This window comes from Myotis nattereri (genome assembly GCF_964212035.1).
Source record: "Myotis nattereri genome assembly, chromosome: 3".
NCBI lineage: Eukaryota > Metazoa > Chordata > Mammalia > Chiroptera > Vespertilionidae > Myotis > Myotis nattereri.
The window spans coordinates 114,043,403-114,069,827 of NC_138077.1; the positions used below are offsets into that span (position 1 = coordinate 114,043,403).

Sequence of the window (26,425 nt, forward strand, 5' to 3'; positions counted from 1 at the left end):
CAAGTATGAGTTTAAATAATGGGCTGGTAAAAATTAAAGAGAAGAAAAAGAATTTTTAGATGGAAATGTTCAGAAAAAAAGGTACTAATCATCAGATGTAATTTTTTCCCCTTGAAACATAGCAAATTTTTTGTTTTTTCTCCACTTCCTTGCTTCCCATGAGGATGCTGAGGCAGCTGTTTGTTTTGTATTTTCAAGTCCTCATTGTCCACTCTTAAAACTGATCCTTGAGCTGAAGTTCATTTGGTTTTCTCTGTGCCTATTCTCTGTAATTTCTTTCAAAGCCATTCAAGCCTTGGAAAAGCTGTAATTCAAACTTCTTGTTTGTGTACTTGGCTCGTTTTTGTCATTTTTATACACTGATGGGATTCAAGTATATCTTCTTCAGGAAACACTTTTGGTGGGGATTTTGTTGCAAAGCTGAAGCATGAGAACTGCTTTCTTTGTTTCATGTCTGTCTGACTTTTCCAATGAAGAAATTATCACCACTATCACTGTCTTCAGACATGGATGATTCTAAAGCCTTTCTTCTATGCTGTCATCAAAATACTTCTCTTCTTCATGTAATTCATCATCACTGTTACCACCAAGTGAGCTATAGGACTTTTTTGTGTGTGATTTTACATAATGATTTCATTTTAGGGTCAGCAGGTGTCTTCTGGGATTCAGAGGGAACTACATAATTCTTTTCAGAAGGCTTTAATAGAGAATTTGGAATGTCCATTGTTTTGGGCCCGTGTTCCATCATGGCTATTTTTCCTTTTGAACTATTTATTGGTTTCATTGCCAGTATTTTAGCTTCTTTGTCATTTTGCTCACTGATAATAATTCCTTCATGGTGTAACTTAATGGCATTATCATTTGAATATGAAGTGTCCTTGGAGTGATTTTTGTCTGAAGCATTCTTAGATGAATTTGTCTTGTACCTTTAAAGGCTTTTACACAAGCTTTTAGCACATCTGTTTTTTTCCTTCAGAAGAGGGTGCCTTGGTAGTCTGGCAATTGCTCTTTCAGTTACATTAGAATCAGGCTTTTTGCAAATTTTTTCAAAATTGATATCATCACCAAGAACAGATTTAGTTACTATATTGGCTTTCTATTCCTTCATGGCATGAATTTCTTCAAGCAATTGTTGATCCTATCTTTGGTTTTTTAAAAGTGCATCTTCAGCACTCTTTTTTGACTTCAATCTGCCAACACTCCTGACAAGTTTTCAGGTAACTAAAACTCAGATTCTCGCCCTAGCTGGTTTGGCTCAGTGGAAAGAGCATCGGCCTGTGGACTGAAGGGTCCCAGGTTCAATTCTGGTCAAGGGCATGTACCTTGGTTGCAGACATATCCCCAGTAGGGGTGTGCAGGAGGCAGCTTATCGATGTTTCTCTCTCATCGATGTCTCTAACTCTCTCTCCCTTTCTCCCTTCCTCTCTGTAAAAAAAAAATCAATAAAATATATATATATATTTTAAAAAAACATAAAACTCAGATTCTCTTCCCTTCTTTTCTCATCTTCACAACTTCATTATTGAGGTTCAGATTCCACAGTTGAGACATGGTAGATCTGAGAAGAGGATCTGCTGCTGCTGCCATATGAATGCCTCTCCCTCTATTTTTACAAAAAGTATTTTCTAATCTTCTTTTCAGTTTTGTAACTTTGTTAGGACTGATTGAAACAGATAAATTATTAATTATTTCATTTAGAAATTATAATTTTAGGTAGTCTAGGCCACATGCTAATTGCATATGTGACCTTGGATAAATTACTACTTTGAGCCTTAATACCAGGCCTTGTAGTAAAATTTATATATATCAAGAGGTAATACGCAAATTATCCAGGATGCTGTAACAGTCACGACCAGCTCAGGAGGAGGTTGTTTGTGCAGATGGGCTGGAGGGCACTGTGCACTGTGAGGCAAGCCATGGATGGCGCAGCCCCAGAGCGGGGAGGCAAGGGGGCGTGCCCAGGCCGCCGCTGCTGGGAGACAGCACCCCAGCAGGCCCGGGAGCGGGAGCTGAGAGGCAGGAGAGCATGCACAGGCTGCTGCTACTGGGATATGTTGCCCCAGCAGGCCCACCTCTGCATGTGAGCTGCAGAGGAAACACCTTTCTTACAGCTCATTGGTTAGGCTCCCTGTACACCACTCTCAGTGTTCGTGATAACTTTGGTAATAAGAATTCAAGAAGGTGATCTAGGGTTTTTCCACCTCACTCCTGGAGGAAAAAGTGAAGGTCCGCTGCTAGAGGGGCTAAGAAATGTCATATCCTGCCCTAGCTGGTTTGGCTCAGTGGATAGAGCCTCGGCCTCCTGACCGCAGGGTTCAGGTTTGATTCTGGTCAAGGGCATGTACCTAGGTTGCAGGCTCCTCCCTGGACAGGGCCCAGGTCAGGACTCATGCAGGAGGCAACAAATCGAAGTGTCCCTGTCACATTGATGTTTCTCTGTGTCTTTCCCTCTCTCTTCCACGCTCCCTAAAAATCAATGAAAAAATATCCTCAGGTGAGGATAAAAAAGAAAGAAAGAAATGGCATATATCCTATGAAAGAGACATCTTGAAAATGCCTAAAGAAAGTTGTCATTTTTTCATTGTGGAGTGACTGGAGTCCGTGTTGAAAACACCTTGGTGTCCGGCAGTGGCAGCAGCAGCAGGGTGATGGGGGTGGTGCCTTCTTCTGATCAGCCCGCAGAGGGAGGCCAGACTGTGGTTTGGAGCAGGCCTAAGCCATCAGTAGGACATCCCCTGAGGACTCCTGGACTATGATTGGGGGCAGGCTGGGCTGAGGGACCCTCCCCCCGACCCCAGTGCACAAATTTCATGCACTGGGCCTCTAGTCTATAATAAGAAAAGGGTAATATGCTAATTAGACCAGACATCCTTTCTTTGGGACAAAGCTGCTGCAGGCAGGGGTCAAGGCAGTGGCAGTAAGAGCCGCGGGCAGGGGCTGCGGCAGAGGCTGCAGAGGCGTCCAGCCATTGAGGATGGGGGTCAGGGCTAAAGCCCTTGCATGAATTTCATGCATCGGGCCTCTAGTCCTATATAATAAAAGGCCAATATGCAAATTGACCAAATAGCAGAACCACCAGTTGCTATGATGCACACTGACCACGAGGGGAAGATGCTCAATTCAGGAGCTGCCCCCTGGTGGTCAGTGTGCTCCCACAGGGGAGCACCGCTTAACCAGAAGCCGTGCTCATGGCTGGAGAGCGCAGTGGCAGTGGCAGGATCTTCTCCTGCCCCTGTGGCAGCACTAAGGATGTCCAACTCCTTGCTTAGGCCCGCTCCTGCTGGAAAGTGGGCCTATGCCATCAGTCCGACATCCCCCGATGACTCCTAGATTGCAAGAGGGCGCACACTGGCACTGGGCCTCTGGTTCTTTAGAAAAGCTCTTGAGTATGCATACTTACATGCTAGATAACTTTTTTATCTTTATACACCTTTTAAACATTTTATTTAATTTTTTTAAATATGTTTTTCTTGATTTTATTTTTTTATTTTTTATTTTTTAAATTCAATGCTTATTGTTCAGATTTTTACAGTTGTTCCTCTTTTCCCCCCCATAGCTCCACTCCATCCGGTTCCCAACCCACCCTCTGCCCTGACCCCTCCCGCCCCCCCCCCCCACTGTCCTCATCCATAGGTGCACGATTTTTGTTCAGCCCCTTCCCACATCCCCCACACCCCTTTCCCCCCCCAAGAATAATCAGTCCACTCCCTTTCTATGCCCTTGATTCTATTATATTCACCAGTTTAGTCTGTTCATCAGATTATTTATTCACTTGATTCTTAGATTCACTTGTTGATAGATGTGTATTTGTTGTTCATAATTTGTATCTTTCCCTTTTTCTTCTTCTTCCTCTTCTTAAAGGATACCTTTCAGCATTTCATATAATACTGGTTTGGTGGTGATGAACTCCTTTAGCATTTTCTTATCTGTGAAGCTCTTTATCTGACCTTCAATTCTGAATGATAGCTTTGCTGGGTAAAGCAATCTTGGTTGTAGGTTCTTGCTATTCATCACTTTGAATATTTCTTGCCACTCCCTTCTGGACTGCATAGTTTCTGTTGAGAAATCAGCTGACAGTCATGTGGGTACTCCCTTGTAGGTAACTAACTGCCTTTCTTTCTCTTGCTGCTTTTAAGATTCTCTCTTTGTCTTTTGCTCTTGGCATTTTAATTATGATGTGTCTTGGTGTGGTCCTCTTTGGATTCCTTTTTTTTGGGGTTCTCTGTGCTTCCTGGACTTGTAAGTCTATTTCTTTCACCAGGCAGGGGAAGTTTTCTGTCATGATTTCTTCAAATAGGTTTTCAATATCTTGCTCTCTCTCTTCTTCTGGCACCCCTATAATTCGGATGTTGGTACGCTTGAAGCCGTCCCAGAGGTTCCTTACACTGTCTTCATATTTTTGGATTCTTTTTTCATTTTGCTTTTCTGGTTAGGTGTTTTTTGCTTCTTCGTATTTCAAATCTTTGACTTGATTCTTGCGCTCCTCTGGTCTGCTGTTGGGAGTCTATAATATTCTTTATTTCAGTCAGTGTATGCTTAATTTCTAGTAGGTCCTTTATCAGAACCTCAAGGGTCTCATTAGATTTCTTGATGGTCTCATTAAGTTTATCGGCAGTTTCTAGAAAATTCTTGAAAAACCTTAAAAGTGTGGTTTTAAACTCTATATCCAGCATTTTGCTTTCCTCCATTTCTGTCATTTGTGTCCTATTTATGTGTCTCCTAATTTATTTATGCTTCACTGTGTCGATAGAGTGGCTTTGTGTGCTAGGTGTCCTATAGGGCCAGTGGCTCAGCCTCCCCAATTACCTGAGGTAGACACTCTTGGTGCACCCCCTTGTGGGCTTTGTGCATAGTCTTGTTGTAGTTAAGTCTTGATTGTTGTAGATAAAACTGGGAGGGATTGACCTCCAGGCCAGTTGGCTGTGAGAATCAGCTGTGTCTGCAATGGGAGAACTTCTCTGCTGGAGACACCCCTCCAGGCAGGCCTTGCTTCAATGGGGCTTTGGTGCTCGCTGAGTCTGCCCCCTGAGTGTGTCCTTTATGGATCCGAGGAGCTGCAATCTGGATGGTCCCACTCTGACCACTGGGCACACTGGCTCCTGGGTCTCTAAGGAGGTGCTAATCTAGGCTCTGCCTGAGGCTATCCAGCAGGAGCCAACTGTGACACAATGCAAGTTGCCCTGGGGCCTTGGGCTAGCTGCAGTTTGTTAGGTAATTATTAGATTGCAAAGGGCCAGCCCTGTCATATGCAAAATCCCCCGTGCTTGGCTTCAGCAGGGCAGGGTCCCAGGGGATCAACAGGGTGGAGCTAGGAGTTATGGCTGCTCTCAGTCCTGCCCTCAGAGGCCCTGATTCTCAAGTGTCTCGGCAATCGCTGCAAGCACCCCCGAGAAAAAGCTGCCCTCGAGTTCCGACCCATGCCAGACAGTCCAGTTTCTCCCATATGAGTCTGGGTCCCCAGGTACTCGCCCGGAACTGGAGCTCAGAGCTTGAGACTCCCTCCCGATTGATAAAGACAACCGTGTCCTCAGCTGCCAGCCCTCTCCGCATGCGCCTCTGTACCTCTGTATTTTACTTCCGCACCGTACCTCCTCGGAGTCTCGGTATGCTTTTCTCTTTCCTTCTAGTTGTAGAATTTCCACTCAGCCAGCCTTCCTGTAGTTCTGGATGATGTCCATTCCATCTTTTAGTTGTATTTTTGAAGTGGTAGTGTGAGGCAGCAATCTCCGGTGTTTACCTGTACAGCCATCTTGGTTACTCTGACTGTTTTTCTTGATTTTAGAGAGAGAGGAAGGGAGATGGGGATGAAATAGATATCAATTAGTCCCCTTCCATATGCACCCTGACCATGGATTGAACCCGAAACCTGGATATGTGTCCTGACTGGGAATTGAACCAGTGACCTTTTGGTGCACAGGATGATCCTCAACCAACTGAGCCACACCGGCCAGGGCAAAACATTTTATTTCTTATGAACAGCATCATTTAAAGATATAGTTTATTATATAAAGTAAAATTCCACAGTTAAATTTTGGTTTTTCTTTTTTGAGGATACTACACTTATTTATTTCTGTATTCTGTATTTTATTGCCTATATAGATAGATGCTTACGAGTTTCTGTGATCTAGTGGAAAGTTTATAGTCTTTGGATTCACATAGATCTAAATTTGAGTCTTAGCTCTGCACTTGCTAGTTACTTAACATTTCAAAGTCTCAATTTTTTTGTCTTGATAATATAGATGGTCTTATTTACCTTGAACAGTTTTTGTTAAAAATAAAGAAGATAATTTTAAAATTTACCTGGTAGAATCCATAATATTTAATTGATACTCAATAATAAATGCTTTTTGAATCCCAGCTTGCTCTTTTGCAAGGGGTAGGGTGGCTTGCCTATTACATATAAAGTGGAAGGTAACGTTTTTGCCTATTCCATTTTCATTTTCCATAAGAAGCAAACATTGCCAACTTTTTATCTATGTCCTATATAATAAAAGGGAAATATGCAAATTGACCCTAACATTGGAACAACCAGGAACGACTAGTTTCCATGACACACTCTGACCACCAGGGTGCAGACTCTCCATGCAGACCCCATGGTGGTCAGTGCGTTCCCACAGGAACAGCTTCTCTCAGTTACAAATTGGGCTGATGGCTGTGAGTGCAGCGGTGGTGGCGGGAGCCTTTCCTGCCTCCTCGGCAGTTGGACATTCCCTGGGGGCTCCTGGGCTGTCAGAGGAATGTCTGACTGCCAGCTTCGGGAGCGGGCCTAAGCTGGCAGGTGGACATCCCCCGAGGCGTCCCGGACTGCTAGAGGGCACAGGGCAGGCTGAGGGTCCCCCCTATTGCATGAATTTTTGTGCACCGGGCCTCTAGTATATATATGAAAGCCTAAGTGACCAGCCAACTGGCCGGTAGCTATGACATTCACTGACCACCATGGGGCAGAAGCTCAACGCAGGAGCTGCCTTATGACAACAACTTTGCAGAGTACCGTTGCACTCTGGGACCCATTGGGGCAGCGGTTCTTAACCTGTGGGTTGGGACCCCTTTGGCGGTCGAACGACCCTTTCACATGGCTTGCCTAAGACCATCCTGCATATCAGATATTTACATTACGATTCATAACAGTAGCAACATCTGTAATGTATGAAGGGGAAACGAAAATAATTTTATGGTTGGGTCACAACATGAACTATTGATAGGGCCAGAAGGTTGAGAACCACTGCATTGGGGGATGTCGGACTGCCGATTTCAGCCAGATCCCTGCAAGCCAGGTCGAGCGACCCCACTGGTGCACGAATTCGTGCGCACCGGGCCTCTAGTTCTTTCATAAGAAGCAACATTTCAGTGGTCGTTTATAAGAGTGATCTTAGCAGAGCAATGAGAATTCTTACGATCCTTCTACTTTTATATCTGAGACCTTGAAGGAACCTCTAAGAAGTCTCTCAATGGTGGAAGTTAGGAGATTTATCTGGCTGGGATCTGCTCATTGAAATTGTACTCATAAAATAAACGGTCATTAGTGGGGCAGTTTTAATGGAAATTTGTTTGAAAGCTTTTGTATAAAACAGCAAGATGCCTGGCTGGTGTGGCTCAATAGGTTGAGTATTGTACCATGCACCAGGAGGTCATAGGTTCGATTCCCTCTCAGGGCACATCCCCAGTAGGGGCATACAGGAGGCAACTGATCAATGTTTCTCTCTCATTGATGTTTCTATCTCTCTCTTCCTCTCTGAAATTAATAAAAACATATTTAAAACAAAATAAAACACCAAGATACCAGATTAAGCTACAGGTCACTTATATAGCTTAGACTTCTTGATATTTGCTTCATTGGGCCTGGGAATAATAAAGAATTTCCTAAAGCCATATATTTTTTTTGCTGCCCTAAACTTCTATATTCTCCTTTAATTTTTTTTTTCAGTTAGGGCATTAATATGCAATCACTGAACTTGGATTAAAGGATGGCTGTCTTTGGGAGATTTTATTTTTAGAACTTAGATCAACTACAGTTCAAAGTTGCCATCAAAATAATTTTCAGAAAAAAAATTTGGCTGCGACTAAATAGAATCTGGCTCGAATACTAATATTGGCAATTTTCTTGCTAAGTTCATTATAAAGCTCGGTAAAATCATCTAGAGAATTACTTAAGATGATTCAAAATAGTGATGGTTAATTGAGAGATTATTGGATCTTCCAATATTTTTAGATATTTAAAATATGGTGAAATATATAATGTTTGCTGGGGACCTTCACTATAGGGCATTTATTATATTTCTCATTTTCTAACCTTAATTGGTGATTGACAAGCAATGTACTCCCCTTAAAAGCTACACACATGTAGTAAGGTGAGAGCTATTCTTATTTTAAAATACATTTTATTGATTTTTTAAAAAATATATATTTTATTGATTTTTCACAGAGAGGAAGGAAGAGGGATAGAGAGTTAGAAACATTGATGAGAGAGAAACATCGATCAGCTGCCTCCTGCACACTCCCAACTGGGGATGTGCCCGCAACCAAGATACATGTCCTTGACCAGAATTGAACCTGGGACCCCTGAGTCTGCAGGCCGATGCTCTGTTCACTGAGCCAAACCGGTTAGGGCTAGGTGAGAGCTATTTGATCATGTTTAAATGTTAATGCTGAGGAGCAAATTGGATCATGTTGAAGTTACAGAGGAAAATTGATAATTGATATAGCCTGAGGATGATAGCCATATTCCTAATGAGTGATTAGACCTCGAGGAAGTAAAATATTTTCCTTTGTAATAGGGGAAGATAAAATTATGGATATAACTTAGCTAAGTTTACAGATGTGATTATGGGAAGCAGTGGTTTATTTTCTCCATGACGTATGAGGTATAGAAAATGACCCTGTTGATGCAAGTGGCAGTGGAGTTGGTATAAATATAATTGGGAAAGTGAGGATTTGACATAGGCACTGTGGAAAACAAGAGAAAGCTAATATGCAAAGCTTAGAAGGATTTCTGGGCTGCAGGAAGGTGCACTGATGTTGAAAATTAAGAATATACAATAGTACCGACCTCATAAGCAATTGTTTTTCTGCTATCATTCCAGTGGCCTGGATATCATTGCAGTGATGGCAAACATTTAGATTGACCCAAGGTTTGGAGGTTAGCTGATGAGTACAGCTGGTAGAGACAGTGTGGCAGTGGAATGGGTAGAGGATGTTATCAAGAGTGCTTGAAGTAAAGGACAATGAAAACCAAGCTGGTTTGGGAAAGAGGTAATGAAAGGAAGGTATTATAGATAAGGAGAGTTTAGCTGGGTCAAGGGATAAAAGATCTCAGTGAGAGAGAAAATCTTTATTAGAGTAACTGGGTGAAAGAACTGGAAATTTGGGAAACTGTAGCCATAGAGTAAAGTGTTTAAGTACTTCATTTTGGAAGTGATGACTTTCCTTGTATTGGCCAGGGTGTTCTGATAAAGTACGGAGAAAGTCATTGAGAAGTTTCAAGTTTAATTAGATGTACATCCAGACATTGAAGCCAGTCAGGATGATACAACTTGGGGAAGAAAGAAAGCACAGAGCAATGTACTAAAGTTATTAATGAGCTTGATAATCAATGAAATTGGTAAATGCCCTTAATGAGGAGTAGAGAAGAGAATAGTATTCCTGAGTGACTTGAAGCTCAAAGGAAAAGATCTTTCTTACAGGAGATAAGAAGGGCATTCAAAGGATCTGAAAGGAGTACTGAGGAAGAGGAGACCTACTGTAATCCTTTGAAGTATTTGGCATGTATTAAGAATGACCTCCCATCCCATCATTAAAAAGAATGTAGAAAAGCCCTGGCCAGGTAGCTCAGTTGGTTAAAGCCAATGTTGCAGGTTTGATTCTGGTCAGGGCACCTACAAGAATCAACCAATGAATGCATAAATAAGTGGAACAACAAATCAATGTTTCTCTCTCCTTCTCCCTTTCTCCCTGTCTCTCTTCCTTTCTCTAAAATCAATAAATAAATTTAAAAAGAAAGATACAGGAAAAGTAGTATCTTTAACTAGATTTCAGTAAAGACAAAGCACTAGTGGGATAGTCAGTGGTAGAGTTGATAGTTTCTTCAACTTTCTTTTTATTAAAGATCTTAACAGATGGTTATATAATTATATATTTTTTTCAATACACAAATTTTCAAAATTACAGATACAAGAGTTCTCAGAAGTCAACAGATTGGTCTGGAGTAAAGAAGCCAATTTACTTAAGTAAATTAGGTAATAACTTTGCAGAATGGTCAGCATCTTGGGCAGGTTATCTTATAACAAAGGTAAGAGAATTCTGTTAAGAATTTGTTCCCTGAACACAGAAAGTCTAAAAGAAGTGAGAACATCTATCTGAATATATAGCACACACAGGAGGCATTGAAATATTTGTGTTTACAATGATATAAATTTTTGTAGAAAATTTTAGTAGAAAATATTTACTAATAAAGAGTAACAGTTTCTCTATTGCTACCAGTTTCTGAGTAAGGAGGTCATTGTTTTATCTAATTACTGTGGTCTTAATGTGTTTGTAAACATTATTACTTTATGTTTGTTCATTTTAAGTTGTAAAATACTGTTTAAAAGGAAGTTAATGCCTTATCAGAGTTCATTACATAATAAAAAATTCTTTGTGTAATAAAAGATATATTTCCCTTTATTGGTTACTTTTAAAAGAAGATACATGATCTCAGCTTGCCCCAAAATAAAAATAAAGATTTTTAAAAAGTTGAAATTTCATAGAAAAATAGAGGTATAGTTCTGATAATGAAATTTTTACATGCGCAAAGACAAAAAGGTATTCTGTGTTCCAAGAAAATGTTTAAGGCATATTTATAATCCACAACTTTTAAAAAATTCATATTTCTGTTAGTGTTTAAAATATTATAATTTATATTGGTAATTTTAAGAAAATCTCTGTCATTTTTTATAAACATACTGAAAATATAATATGTGAAATGTAGAACATAATTGCTTCTAGCAATGGAATTTTTTACATTTTTTTTAAGCGAAGCATTTATATTTGAAGAAGGAAGGCTATAGAATTTTGTAAGAGAATAGTACTGTAAGTAAATCAAAGGATAGGTCATATTAATAAAATTTGACTCTAACCCTAAGTAATTTAATGTTCTATTAAAATTTTTTTCTCCTATAGTTAATCACTGTTTATTACTTATTAAAATGTTAACCATATGTTTGATGTGCTGGCCCAGAGCATACTTTTTGGTTATTTTACTCATCTGTGTGCTCAGGGAATTAATGCTCTAAACTTAATGTTAGCTAAGTAAAATATACTGTAATCAAGGAAGTTAATCTGTAACAAAACATGGTGCATTAAGAAATGAACTGTAAGGGGTGAAGACCATTTATACTGAGGTAGTTGGAGCCCAGGTAGCTGTATTGCCTATAGGGATCTCAGTAGTTCAGGCACTTGGAGGCATTTAGAGTCAAAAGAGAGGCGGGGATCTGAAAGCTGCCTTGCTTGAGTGCATATGCCTCCCGTTCTATAAAAGAGTACCCACTCTGTAATCTCAAATGTTTTTCTTTGACATTAAAATTCCTCACTTTCCCTCAACCATTGAGTTTACAGGTTCGGCATGATCTTGCCAGTAAAATTTTCACCTGCTGTAGCATTATGATGAAGCATGATTTCAAGGTGACCATCTATCTTCTTCCACATATTTTAGTGTATGTGTTGTTGGGTTGTAATCAAGAAGATCAGCAGGAGGTAAGAGGGATTATTTTACTTGGGTTCTCTTTGTCCAAACATTTTCCAGCATATTAGAGACTTCATATTAGTAGGAAATGTAAATCAGTACTATGAATGTACATGTCTAAAGGCATACAATATCCTCTTTATACTTTTAATTATAAAAAAATTATATATGCTTAGTGCAGAAAGTATATAAAATATATACCCAAATAATCACAGAGCTTTTGAGAAGGATACATAAGAAAATATTAATAGTGGTTTTTCCTGGGAAATGGTACTGTGAGTTAGGGTAGGGGAAGGAGAATATTTTATTATTGACTTTTATATTTTGTAAATTCAATTTTTTAGCTACATACATATAGCACTTTTTAAAATGTTTCTTTTTAACACCCTAAGTAGCATATTACTATATTCTTAATGTAAAAATTAAAATTAGAGAGAGAGAGAAAAAAAATTAAAATTAGATGAATAAATCAAAGTATACTCATTAATTACTATCCTAATCCTAAATCCTCAGAGGTCATTACTGCTAATTAATTTGATATTTTTTTTTCAGGCCTTTTTTTTTTAATGCAATTGGTTCTGTTTTTTTTTTTTTTTTATGGTAGTATCATATTGTAGGTATTGTTCTGCAACTTGCTTTAATTAATTTATTAAGAGAGACAGTGCCACCTTTTATTAGTGCTCATAGTATATTTCCACTTTATAGTTGTATGATGATTTATTTAAATATTGCCATAGTAATATTGATTATTTCCAATGTTTTGCTTTTACAAACAATGCTATGGTGAGCATGACAATTCTTACTTGTGGACATGTTTGTGTATGTGTGTTTAGGGTGGATTCCAAAAAGTAGAACTGTTGGATTATATAGTATGTACATTTAACATTTTATTAGAGACAGCAAATGTACATACAGATTTATAATCCTACCAGTTCACAAGTCTATCCATTTCCCATACACTGGCCAGTACTTGATATTTTCAAACATTTAAATTTTAGGCAACATGATGGGTAAAAAAAAAAAAAAGGACATTTTATTGTTTTAATTTGTGTTTTTATTATTCCAAGTAGTTATGTTTGTTGGCCATTTGGATTACTTTTCTATAAACTAGAGGCCCGGTGCATGAAATTCGTGTACTGGAAGGGGGAGTGTCCTTCAGACCAGCCTGCACCCTCTTCAATCTGGGACCCCTAGGGGGATCTCCGACTGCTGGCAGTTGGACATCTCTCTCACAATCCAAGACTGCTGGCTCCCAAACACTCGGCTCCCTGCCTGCCTGATTGCCCCTAACCTCTTATGCCTGCGAGCCTGATCACCCCCTAACCATTCCCCTGTCGGCCTGATCGATGCCTGACTGTTCCCCTGCCAGCCCTGTCGCCCCTAACTGCCCTCCCCTGCCAGCCTAGTCGCCCCTAACTGCCCTCCCCTACCAGCCCAGTTGTCCCAACTGCCTTCCACTGCAGGCCTGGTCGCCCGCAACTGCCTCCCCTGCCAGCCCAGTCACTCTTAACTGCCCTCCCCTACCGGCCTGGTTGCCCCTAACTGCCCTCCACTGCAGGCTTGGTCCACCCCCCGCAACTGTCCTCCCCTGCCAGCCTGGTCCCCCCCAACTGCCCTCCTGTGCTGGCCTGATCGCCCAAAACTGCCCTCCTCTGCGGCCATCTTGTGGTGGCCATCTTTTGACCACATGAGGATGGCAATCTTGTATGAGGGCATGACGGTCAATTTGCATATCACAACTTTATTATATAGGACTAGAGGCCTGGTGCACAAAAATTTGTGCACTGGTTGGGGGCGGGTGTCCTTCAGCCCCACTTCTGCCCTCTCACAGTCTGGGACCCCTCGGGAAGTAACGACCTGCTGGCTTATGCCTGCTCCCGGGTGGCAGAGGGCAGGCCCAATCCCTAGGTGCAGCCCCTGGTCAAGCTCAGAGTTGGGCCGATTGGGGAGTTGGGGCGCCGCCCGTGTCACACTCAAGGCAGGGTCGATGGGGAGGTTGCGACGCTACTCCCTGTCACGCACAGAGCAGGGCCGATTGGGGGGTTGGGGCACCGCCCCCTGTCACCCACAGAGCAGGGCCGATCAGGGGGTTGGGGCACTCCCCCCTGTCACACTCAGGGCAGGGCCAATGGGGAGGTTGTGGCTCCACCCCATCACACACAGAGCAGGGCCAATCAGGGGGTTGGGGCCCCGCACCCTGTCACACACAGAGCAGGGCCGATCAGGGGGTTGGGGAGCTCCTCCCTATCAGGCACAGAGCAGGGCCGATCAGGGAGTTGGGGCGCTTTCCCTTGTCACAAACAGAGCAGGGCGGATAGGTAGGTTGTGGCACCGTCCCCTGTCACACACAGAGCCACAGGGCGATCAGGGGGTTTGCGCTCTGCCCCCTGTCACACTGCTCCAGGGGGCAGTAGGCCTCGCCGCTCTGCTGATCCTGGTGCTGGGAGGCCTCGCAGCTCCGCTGATCACGGTGCTGGGAGGCTCCGCTGATCCCAGTGCCTGGAGGCCTCGCGGCTCCACTGATCCCTGTGCTGGGAGGCATATTACCCTTTTACTATATAGGATAGAGGCCCGGTGCACGGGTGGGGGCCGGCTGGTTTGCTCTGAAGGGTGTCCTGGATCAGGATGGGGGTCCCCACTGGGGTGCCTGGCCCAGCCTGGGTGAGGGGCTGAGGGCCGTTTTCAGGCTGGCAGGTGACTGAAGCTCCCAACCTCTCCTTTTTTTCTTTTTTCTTTTTTTTAAATTCTGGGATTTATTTACCTTCTATGGCTGTCACTGGAGTGGTTTTCTTTTTAACCTTTGTTTATACCTTTTACATGGAAAGATTTAAAATGTAATGCCAAATTTATCAATCTTACAACTTTTTAATTTTGAGCCTTTTATATGATTACTTCTCTTAATTCAATGTCATGAATATATTTCCTACATTTAAAAAAAATTATTTTAATTTTTCATTTAGCCCTTTAATTACTTTGAAATTGACTTTGTGGATAGTGTGAGATTGTTTTAAGTTTTTGCTACTAGTTAATAAATAGATTCATTATAATTTATTGTATAATCTAGAACAGGGACTTTCAACCTTTTTTATCTCATGATATACATAAACTAATTACTAAAATTCTGTGGCACACCAAAAAAATATATTTTGTGCCAGTCTGACAAAGAAAATAGGTAGATTTTGACTCATTCACACCAGATGGATATTGTTGTGTTGGCTGTTGTAATTTTATTTGTTTGACAACCTAAGGGAAAAGAGTTAAGTGCTCCTAATTAAAATAGTCAGGTATTCCATGTTTTTGGGTTTTTTTTTAATATATTTTATTGATTTTTTACAGAGAGGAAGGGAGAGAGATAGTTAGAAACATCGATGAGAGAGAAACATCGATCAGCCGCCTCCTGCACATCTCCCACTGGGGATGTGCCCGCAACCCAGGTACATGCCCTTGACCGGAATCGAACCCGGGACCCCTCAGTCCGCAGGCCGACGCTCTATCCACTGAGCCAAACCGGTTTCAGCAGGTATTCCATGTTTTAAAAATTCTTGGTGGTACATCAATGTGCCGTGGCACACTGGTTAAAAACCACTGATCTAAAAGAATTTTAAAATATTTTTATGTTTACATTTATTACTCTTTTACAGTAGGTTTTGTTTTTGTTGGTTTTAACTATAGATGAGAAAACTAATTTATTATTAAGCCATGGTGGTGTGTTTTTTTTTTTAGTTGTTGCCTTAGAATGGTTAGTCTTATATATTGGATACTAGTAAAATTATTATGTAGACATTATTAATTATAAAATGATTTCTTTCAGGTTTATGCAGAAATTATGGCAGTTCTAAAGCATGATGATCAGCATACTATAAATACCCAATACAGTGCATCTGACCTGTGTCAACTTAGTACACAAACTGTATTCTCCATGATTGACCATCTCACACAATGGTCAAGGCACAAATTTCAGGCACTGAATGCTGAGAAATTTCCACAAAGCAAATCAAACAGAGATAAGGTAGACTCAATGGGTGAGTCATAACTTCTCTTTATTTTTAATCTTAATTATTAACAAATTAGCTCCTTTCTGGATCAGTTTTATAGTTTATGCATTAGTTTTTAAAAAACCTATGTATTTTTTTTTCTTGGCTTTTCACTGAGTAATTATAGTGAATTTATAATTAGAAAACCTCTCTTTCAAGTTCTCAGTCTCATTTCCTTGGGCAAGACACATACCTAATTTTTCTTTATATAAAATAGAATTAATTTTATCTCTCTTAGTAGATTGAGGATTAAATAAGATGATGAATATATAAACTGTAAAGTGTGAAATAAGTGCCTTGGTAATATTGTTATTAAGCTACTCTTCACTGTTAACTCATTTACTCATGTCACCTCAGTGTATTTGCATGTGTATACATATACATGTGCATATACATACGTATACATATATATGTAGTGAAGTGTTCTTTGCCCATGTTACACTTGTGAAATACAGTGAATCCTCAACCCTGTGCATTGCGATTTTAGTATATGTACTGCCGAAGAGAGCGCTGTGGACCTCTATTAATGGGTAGGATTTCCAGTCTATATTTCATAAGTGAAAATTAACATCCTATTAATTTTTAAATGATTTTAACCAAGATTTGCTTATAATTAAATTAACAGGTTATTTTTTTTGCTATTGATTCACTGTCATTTTTAACAAATAGGCCATATGTTGGAAAAAACACTCAGTAATTTAGCTGACATAAATAAATATTACCTATCTACAACTATAGTCTACATATTTATATCCAAGTGTCACCCCTGTAAATGTTAGAGGAATGATCAGCACATGATCACCTGCATTGCATGTGGTAATTGGTTCTGTTGTCACCAGGCCTGACTTTTCTGCTGCAGTTTTAACTCCTGCAGGCTGATGTTCCCAGTGCACTAAGCCACACACCAGCCGTGTGCATTTGTTTAGTCAAGGCGATTGATGAATGCGCGCATCTACTAGACCTATTCAGTGTAAATTTAAAATTACAGTAATACATATAGAAAATTCTTCCGTGAAATTAAACGTTTTATACATAATTTTAATTACACCAATGTGTCTACATAAGTAAAAACTGGTAATCTAATTTGTCAATTTTTTAACATATGCATTCAGAAAACCTATATTATTATATAACTAGAGGCCCAGTGCACAAAAATTTGTGCATGCGGGGGGGGGGGGGGGGTTCCTCAGCCCAGCCTGTGCCCTCTCGCAGTCTGGGACCCCTCGGGAGATAATGACCTGCTGGCTTAGGCCAGCTCCCGGGGGGCAGAGGGCAGGCCCAATCCCTAGGTGCAGCCCCTGGTCGGGCTCAGAGCAAGGCCGATTGGGGAGTTGGGGCGCCACCTCCTGTCATGCACAGAGCAGGGCAGATCGGGAGGTTGCGAGGCCACCCTCAGTCACACTCAGGGTAGGGCCAATTGGGGGGTTGGGGCACCGCCCCCGTCACACTCAAGGCAGGGTCGATGGGGAGGTTGTGGCGCCACCCGCTGTCATGCACAGAGCAGGGCAAATGAGGGGGTTGGGGCGCTGCCCCCTGTCACTCACAGAGCAGGGCCCATCAGGGGGGTTGGGGCTCCGTATCCTGTCACGCACAGAGCAGGGCCAATCGGGGTTGAGGAGCTCACCCCTGTCACTCACAGAGTAGGGCCGGTAGGGGAGTTGGGGCACAGTCCCCTGTCACACACAGAGCAGGGCGTATCAGGGGGTTGGGGCGCCACACCCTGTCACACTCAGGGCAGGGCCAATGGGGAGGTTATGGCTCTACCCCGTCACACACAGAGCAGGGCCCGTGGGGGGGCGGTTGGGAAGCCGCCCTCTATCACCCAAAGAGCAGGGCCGATCAGGGAGTTGGGGCGCCACCACTGTCACACTCAGGGCAAGGCCGATGGGGAGGTTACGGCTCTACCCTGTCACACACAGAGCAGGGCCGATCAGGGGGTGGGGCGCCGCACCCTGTCACACACAGAGCCGCAGGGCGATCAGGGGGTTGGGGAGCTCCCCACTATCAGGCACAGAGCAGGGCTGATCAGGGGGTTGGGGCGCTTTCCCTTGTCACAAACAGAGCAGGGCGGATAGGGAGGTTGTGGCCCCGCCCCCTGTCACACAGCCGCAGGACGATCAGGGGGTTTGGGCACTGCCCCCTGTCAGCGCTGATCCCAGTGCCGGGAGGCCTCGTGGCTCCGCTGACCCCGGTGCTGGGAGGCATATTACCCTTTTACTATATAGGATAGAGGCCTGGTGCATGGGTGGGGGCTGGCTGGTTTGCCCTGAAGGGTGTCCTGGATCAGGGTGGGGGGTCCCCACTGGGGTGCCTGGCCAGCCTGGATGAGGGGATGATGGCTGTTTGCAGCTCGTCACACACCCTTCAGGGTGGGGGTCCCCACTGGGGTGCCTGGCCAGTCTGGGTGAGGGGCTGAGGGCTGTTTTCAGGCTCCCAACCGCTCCTTTTTTTATTTTTTTTTTTATTTTGGGTCAACATTAGCTCTGAGGCTTGGCTCCAGCTCTTAGGCCTCGGCTGCTGAAAGGAGGTATCTGGTTTGTTTGGGTTCTATAATAGAAACACTGTTTCAACTCCAGCTCTGAGATCCCGGTGGGCTGAAAGCAGGTTTCTGGGGTTTTGTTTGGCTTCTATATTTGTAACAATGTTTCAAACTTCAAGCTCAGATGCTGACAGTGTTGGAGTCCTCCATCACTGAAGCAAGCAATCCTCATGCTCGCTTCAAGCTGCCTGTCTGCCGGCTGCCAGACATCTTGGCTGGCAGTTAATTTGCATATCACCCTGATTAGCCAATGGGAAGGGTAGCGGAGGTACGGCTAATTACCATGTTTCTCTTTTATTAGATAGGATGGACTTTCAGCTTTAACAGACACACTCCCTTTCCTAAGTTAGTCCTTTACATCAAGGTTTTACTGTACTCCTTGCAATCTTTTTCACATTTAAGTTTTCAATTTGAAAGGAGATTTTAATTTCATGGACTTTTTCTTCATTTCATTCATTTTATCCTTTTTGTTTTTCTGTGTCTGGCACTGTTTGGTATCCAGCAACTCTCCAGATGTGCGTAATACATGTTATTACACTACACCCTTCTGTTCTTATTATTGTTCTAGTTTTTTTCTGTGATATTACAATTCCTAGTAAGGTGACTAAAAGGAGAATCTTACTAGAGCTAAAAATGACACCTGCCTCTCTGATATGAGCAGTTGGTGAGAAGAATTACGTTATTAAGACAGTAATGGATACTCTTAATATAATGGATACTCTTAATGTCTTTGAACCTTTTTTTTTCTCATTCTTATTGCAAGTAGATGAAGTATGTAATCTGTCTGTTTCTGTATATTTCAGCCATGTATGTTTTCCCACCAGGCTTTGAGGCTAATTGAAAAAAAAAATTGATTAACAACTCTTAAGGAGGTCTTCACTTACACAGTTCCCAGTTTCTGAGCATTTCTCTCTTGTTCCTATATCTGTTGAAGTGCATACATTCCTGTTAAGCACAACAGTTTATTTTTGTAAAATTTCTTGAACTGGCAATAATTATTTGTTTGGGAGAATTTTTTTCCCCCTCTGGTATATGGCTAATATATTTCACATTAGTTTAACACTTAAGTGTTTTTTCCTGTTTCTGCATGTGAAAATGGGGCTATTAAACCAGGTACGAACTCTATCACCATTTCTACTAACATTGCAATGAAAATTAAAGATTTCAAGGACAGTATTTGTAATGCTTCTAAAGTATAATACCCTTAGCATTTCTTATAATTTGAAATCATATACAAATATTGATGAAAGTAATGGACTTATTTTAAATATAATTTCTCTTAAATTTACTATCTTGTTTATTGCAATTTTGGAAAAATTTATTTCTGTTTCCTGTCTTCTACATACTATTATGAATCATTATTAAAAATAATATGCCCTAGCCAGTTTGGGTCAGTGGATAGAGCGTCGGACTGTGGACTGAAGGATCCCAGGTTCGATTACAGTCAAGGGCACATGCCTGAGTTGTGGGCTCAGTCCCCAGTAGGGGGTGTGCAGACGGCAGCCAATCAAAGACCCTCTCATCATTGATGTTTCTCTCTCTCTCTCTCTCTCTCTCTCTCTCTCCCCCCCCCCCGTCCCTTCCTCTCTGAAATAAAAATATTTTAAAAATAAATAATATTTTATAAATAAGAATTCATAAAATGGGGGGGGGTAAGGGGAGGGGGGTCAATGGGGGAAAAAGGTGACATACTTTCAACAATAAAGAACTATTTAAGCCCTAACCGGTTTGGCTCAGTGAATAGAGCGTTGGTCTGCAGACTGAAGGGTCGCAGATTCGGTTCTGGTCAAGGGCATGTACCTTCGTTGCGGGCTGTGCAGGAGATGGCTGAATCAATATTTCTCTCTCATCAATGTTTCTAACTCTCTATCCCTTCCCCTTCCTCTCTGTAAAAAATCAATAAAATATATTTTTTAAAAAAGAATTATTTAAAAAAATAAAAATAAACGAGAGATTAAAAAGAAAGAATTCACAAAATGGACTGCCCTCATTGAGAAGCTTCCAATTTATGCCTTTTCTTAGACTGCTGAAAAAAAGTACCCTTTTAAATATTTGTGGTTTTACTTCAAAGGCACTTTTACTTTTAGTTTCCATTGTAATAATTGATAATGTATATATGGCAGGCAACACAGAAAAAACACACCAGATTGTTAACAAAGAATTCTGAACTTTAAATTTAAAAAGGTTACTTTAGTACAGGGGTCCTCAAACTACGGCCCGCGGGTCACATGCAAATACAAATATTGTATTTGTTCCCATTTTGTTTTTTTACTTCAAAATAAGATATGTGCAGTGTGCATAGGAATTTGTGCATAGTTTTTTTTAAAACTGTAGTCCGGCCCTCCAACGGTCTGAGGGACAGTGAACTGGCACCCTGTTTAAAAAGTTTGAGGATCGCTGCTTTAGTATTTCTTTTTTCTACCAATAGCTATACTGTATCAGTGTTTTTAGAGGTATCAATAATAAATAACTCATCTCTATATCTTTTGTATCATATTTATATCTTTTCTACATTTCATATAGTTTTATAATTAACCCTCACCACAACATTGTAAGGAAGGCAGGATAGATAATAATATTTCCCTTTTATTTATGAGGAAACAGAAGTTCAAATAAGTTAAATGACTATCTAAGGTAAAGTAAATAATGTGAAGTTGAAGCAAAAATTCTCTGAGCAATCACCTTTTTTTTTTTTAATTAAATCTTTATTGTTCAGATTATTACAGTTGTTCCTCTTTTTTCCCCCCATAGCTACCCTCCACCCGGTTCCCACCCCATTCTCTGCCCCCCTCCACTCCCCCCACCTGTCCTCATCCATAGGTGTACGATTTTTGTCCAGTCTCTTATCACACCCCGACACTACTTTCCCACCCAAAAATAGTCAGTCCACTCCCTTTCTATGCCCCTGATTCTATTATATTCACCAGTTTAGTCTTTTCATCAGATTATTTAGTCACTTGATTTTTAGATTCACTTGTTGATAGATGTGTATTTCCTGTTCATAATTTTTATTTTTACCTTTTTCTTCTTCCTCTTCTTAAAGGATACCTTTCAGCATTTCGTATAATACTGGTTTGGTGTTCATGAATTCCTTTAGCTTTTTCTTATCTGTGAAGCTCTTTATGTGACCTTCAATTCTGAATGATAGCTTTGCTGGGTAAAGCAATCTTGGTTGTAGGTTCTTGCTATTCATCACTTTGAATATTTCTTGCCACTCCCTTCTGGACTGCATAGTTTCTGTTGAGAAATCAGCTGACAGTCATATGGGTACTCCCTTGTAGGTAACTGATTTTTTTTTCTTGCTACTTTTAAGATTCTCTCTTTGTCTTTTGCTCTTGGCATTTTAATTATGATGTGTCTTGGTGTGGTCCTCTTTGGATTCCTTTTGTTTGGGGTTCTCTGTGCTTCCTGGACTTGTAAGTCTATTTCTTTCACCAGGTAGGGTAAGTTTTCTGTCATGATTTCTTCAAATAGGTTTTCAATATCTTGCTCGCTCTCTTCTTCTGGCACCCCCATAATTCGGACGTTGGTACGTTTGAAGTTGTCCCAGAGACTCCTTACACTATCTTCGTATTCTTGGATTCTTTTTTCATTTTGCTTTTCCGGTTGGGTGTTTTTTGCTTCTTCGTATTTCAAATCTTTGACTTGATTCTTGCGATCTTCTAGTCTGCTGTTGGAACTCTGTATAATATTCTTTATTTCAGTCAGTGTATGCTTAATTTCTGGTTGGTCCTTTTTCATAACATTGAGGATCTCACTAGATTTCTTGAGGGTCTCACTAAATTTATCGGCGGTCTCACTAGACATATTGAGGGTCTTACTAAATTTATCGGCAGTTTCTAGAAAATTCTTGAAAAACCTTATCCAGTGGGGTCTTGACTTACGAGTTTAATTTGTTCGAGACAAGCTCGTTAAGGAGCTTGTTAACTCAAATTACTCTGTCAACTCAATGCAAAGAATCGGCGAGAGATAGCTGGTATCTCAAAAAACTCGTTAGTCGGGACACTCGTAAATCAAGGCCGCACTCTAAGTGTGGGTTTGTACTCTCTATCCAGTAGTTTGCTTTCCTCCATTTCTGTCATTTGTGACCTGTTTCTTTGTGTCCACATTTTTTATGCTTCCCTCTGTTGATAGATTGGCTTTCTGTGCTAGGTGTCCTATAGGGCCCAGTGGTTTAGCCTCCCCAATTACCTGAGGTGGACACTCTTGGTGCACCATTTGCGGGCTTTGTGCACAGTCATGTTGTAGTTAAGCCTTGATTGTTGTAGGTATCACTGGGAGGAATTGACCTGCAGGCCAATTGGCTGTGAGAATCAGCTGTGTCTGCAGTGGGAGAACTTCTGTGCTGGAGACACCTTTCTGGGGCAAGACTTGCTTCAGTGGGGCTTTGGTGCTCACTGATTCTGTCCCCTGAGTGTGTCCCTTATGGATCTGAGGAGTTGTAATCTGGATGGTCCCACTCTGACCATTGGGTACACTGGCTCTTGGATCTCTAAGGAGGTGCTAATTTAGCCTCTGCATGAGGCTACCTAGCAGGAGCCCAGCTGTGAAGCAATGCAAGCTGCTTTGGGGCCTTGGGCCTTCTTGTGGAAGTTCTGGGTTTCTCTGACCCAGCTGCAGTTTGTTAGGTAATTTTCAGATTGCAACGGGCCAGGCCATTCATACGCAAAAGCCGCTGCACACAGCTTGGGTGGGGCGGGGTCTCTGGGGATCAACAGGGCGGAGCAAGCAGCTATGGCTGCTCCTCAGTCCTACCCTAAGAGGCCCCGCTTCTCAGTGTCCCAGTACTCACTGCCAGTACCTCTGATAGAAAGCCTCCCTCAAGTTCTAACCGATACCAGACAGTCCAGTTTCTCCTGTATGAGTCTGGGCCCCCAGATACTCACCTGGAACTGGAGTTCAGATCAGTCAGGAGCTTGAGACTCTCTCCCGATTGAAAAAGACAACCATGTCCTCAGTTTCCAGCCCTTTCCACTTGAGCCGTGTCCTCAGCTGCCAGCCCTTTCCGAGTGCGCCTCCGTACCTCTGCACTTTACGTCCACACAGCACCTCCTTGAGTCTCCGTGTGCTTTTCTCTTTCCTTCTAGTTGTAAAATTTCCATTCAGCCAGCCCTCCTGTGGTTTTGGATGATGTCCGTTTTGTCTTTTAGTTGTATTTTTGAAATTGTTGTGCAAGGCAGCAATTTCCGGTGTTTACCTATGCCGCCGTCTTGGTTTCTCTAGCAATCATCTTGTTTATAGTTGCATTCTAAATATGATACCCTAATACATTTTGATAATTTTGCTAGTGAAATATATTGAATTTAAAATAAGAAAATTGAAATTAAAATTAACACTTTTAAAATTTTATTTTCTAAGTCTTTAATTATTTAATTATCTTTTTATAATCTAGTATCTACTGTGGATCATGAAGACTATCAGAGTGTAACTCGTTTTCTTGACCTCATACCTCAGGATACTTTGGCAGTAGCTTCTTTTCGCTCTAAAGCATACACAAGAGCTGTAATGCACTTTGAATCATTTATTACAGAAAAGAAGCAAGATATTCAAGAGCATCTTGGATTTTTACAGGTTTGAAATTTATATTGTGAATTTAATAATGTTTATTGCTACTCTTTTTATGAGGACATGAAATATTGTTCATTTTATGGAGTGTTTTAGATGCTGTGCTAGGAACTAAATATTTGTAAGTACTTTAGAAGCTTACAGATTAGTGTGGAGAGATAAACACCAATTTGGTGTAATATCTTAAGTATACAGTGACATAGATATGCCCTGAGGAAAGACATTTAACTCATTTTCTATGTAGGGTGTGATGAAAGATGGGAGTGGCTGGGAAAGGATTCAGTAAGGGCTTCTTGAAGATGATATCTAAGGGGTCTTAAAGAAAGAATGAATGATAGTTACAAGGAGGAGGCAAGACATTCCAGGCAGTGCATCCCTATGGATTTGAGAAAGAGTTCCTATATGGAATGTCAGAGGAAAGATAAATCACAGACGATTGTAGAGGATTTGAACCAGGAAGTGCTTTAGTCATAATTGCATTTTAGCTAAATGCCTATGGCAGTCATGGAGGAAGGAGTTTAAAGGGCTATAATTTAAGGCAAGCAGGCCATTACTATTGTGAGAAACGTGGGCCTGAATTTGGGAGTGGGTGGATAGGGCGATGTACTGGTTGTAACAGGCATCAGCCATGGCAATGCTGGTGAAAAAGTGGTTTAGGTGATAATGTTATGACTGTGTGGGGAAGAAAAGAAACTAAGGGCAGGTGGGACTAATGCAATGGGACTTAAATTTAAGAGGTCAAAATTGGTGGGCTTTTTTCAGTAGAAAAACAAAGTGTGGTGAGAGAACTGGAAAATTAGTAGCTTTTAGTCTGAATAAATATTAGCCCTCTTACTGTTGTTTTCTTCCTTATCTAGTTTGAGTCTTTTGTTCATTGTTAAAATCATTCCCTTTACAAGGATATTTAACTCCCTTGTCTTTCTCCAATCCTTCTGTATTGTACTCACTTTGTAAAACTTCAACCCTGAATAAATTCACCCAAATGCCTTCCCAGTATCTGCATGTAAGCAGCTGAACATTGCTGTAGAAAAATATCACAATCACAGAATTGGCTTTTAACTTATAATTTCAACCATAAGCTGGACTCTTTAATACTCTCTTCAGTTCTTCTACTGGTAAATGTTTCTTTAGTAAACCCACTTTCTCACTCTTCAAGATAACCTTCTCTTCATTTCTTACCTTCCATTTCATTTACTCTCAGCTGATGTTCTTGCTTCATTGTTCATTAGGAAAATAGAAACCAAATATCTATCAAATCTGAAAGCACACTGGCTGTTGCACCATATTCTTTTCCTTCCCTTCTGTTGTTCCTAAGGAAGGATTCCCTGACAAAATTCAGCCCTTTTATTTATAGTTTCAATTTTTAAGGCTTTCACTCCTTCAAATATTTCTGCTTTCTCTAGTATCATTAATTTATTTTTCAGCCAGAGTATATAAGTATATAGATGTGCTCTGATATCTCCTATTTAAATTTTTTATAATTCCCTCATTTTAGCTACTCCTTCAGATGCTATTTCCCTTCACAGTCAGTTTTTAAAAGAATCATCTTAAAAAAAAAAAAAGAATCGTCTATCTTCCCTGTATTCACTTCTTACTTTCCATTCAGTCTTTACCCAGTCCAACAAGTCTTTTTTCTCCATTCTGCTGACACTATTCTTGCTAAGAAATTCAGTGAGCTTATGTTACCAAATCCAATCAGTGTTTTCAAATCCTCATTTGCTTAACCTCACAACATTATTAGACCACTCCTTTCTTAAATAAGACATTCGCTTTTCTCCCACAACTCCTGGGATACCACATTCTCTAGGTTTCTTCAAATTACTTTGGTTTCTGTTCTCAGTTTCATTTGCTAGTTCTTCCTTATTTATAAACTAGAGGCATGGTGCACGAAATTCTTGCACGTGGGGGTGGGGGGTGGGGAGGAGGGTCCCTCAGCCCGGCCTGCGCCCTGTCGCAGTCTGGGACTCCTTGCTCCTTACTGCCTGCCTGCTTGCTGCTCCTTACCACTCAGCTCACTGCTCCTTAGTGCTGCTGCAGAAGCGGGAGATGGTCGTGCACCCCAGCTGCGCTCTCCAGCCATGAGCCCGGCTTCTGGATGAGCAGCGCTTCCCCTGGTGTTCAGTGCACATCATAGCGACTGGTCATTCTGGTTGTTCTGCTGTAAGGGTCACTTAGGCTTTTATTTTATAGATATAATACTCTTCTTCCCTTGCCCTCTTTTCTTCTCTCTCTATATTCATTTCTTAAATCATGCTATTCTTTCCCCTGCCATCTTGGTGCTAATTGCCCCATAGATTTTTATCTTTAACCAGAATATCCCATTGGAACTCAGATTTGATGTCTTGGGTTTCTTGAAGGCATCTAAATACCAACATTTTAAAGTGCTTGCTTAAATGTTTTTGTTTTAAAATGCAGTAAAACACATAAACTATACTCAACAGAATTTATTTGAAATTGGGTTCAAAATGAGTTCAGACCCTTGAAGTTCTTTACAGCTCTTGTTGTCAATAACAGTTACTAATGTAGGTGTGTATTTAAATGGAATGGAATTAGTGTTGTGGTAACAGAAAG

At 41.3% G+C, this 26,425-nt stretch overlaps 1 protein-coding gene and 1 pseudogene across 2 annotated transcripts in view; one reads left to right on the forward strand and one right to left on the reverse strand.

The window, feature by feature from the left end:
* ATR (ATR checkpoint kinase) overlaps positions 1–26,425 on the forward strand; it is a 199,601-nt gene that overhangs the window by 118,906 nt on the left and 54,270 nt on the right. The window contains exons 25-28 of the mRNA XM_081086154.1: positions 10,165–10,285; positions 11,590–11,727; positions 15,528–15,738; positions 23,682–23,860. Coding sequence (XP_080942280.1) covers positions 10,165–10,285; positions 11,590–11,727; positions 15,528–15,738; positions 23,682–23,860 — 649 coding nt within the window. The remainder of the gene's footprint in view (positions 1–10,164; positions 10,286–11,589; positions 11,728–15,527; positions 15,739–23,681; positions 23,861–26,425) is intronic.
* Positions 260–6,314, reverse strand: LOC308516900 (serum response factor-binding protein 1-like; annotated as a pseudogene). The gene is made up of 2 exons: positions 6,301–6,314; positions 260–1,202 (listed from the first exon to the last, which is right to left on the reverse strand). The product of its transcript is annotated as a serum response factor-binding protein 1-like (transcript).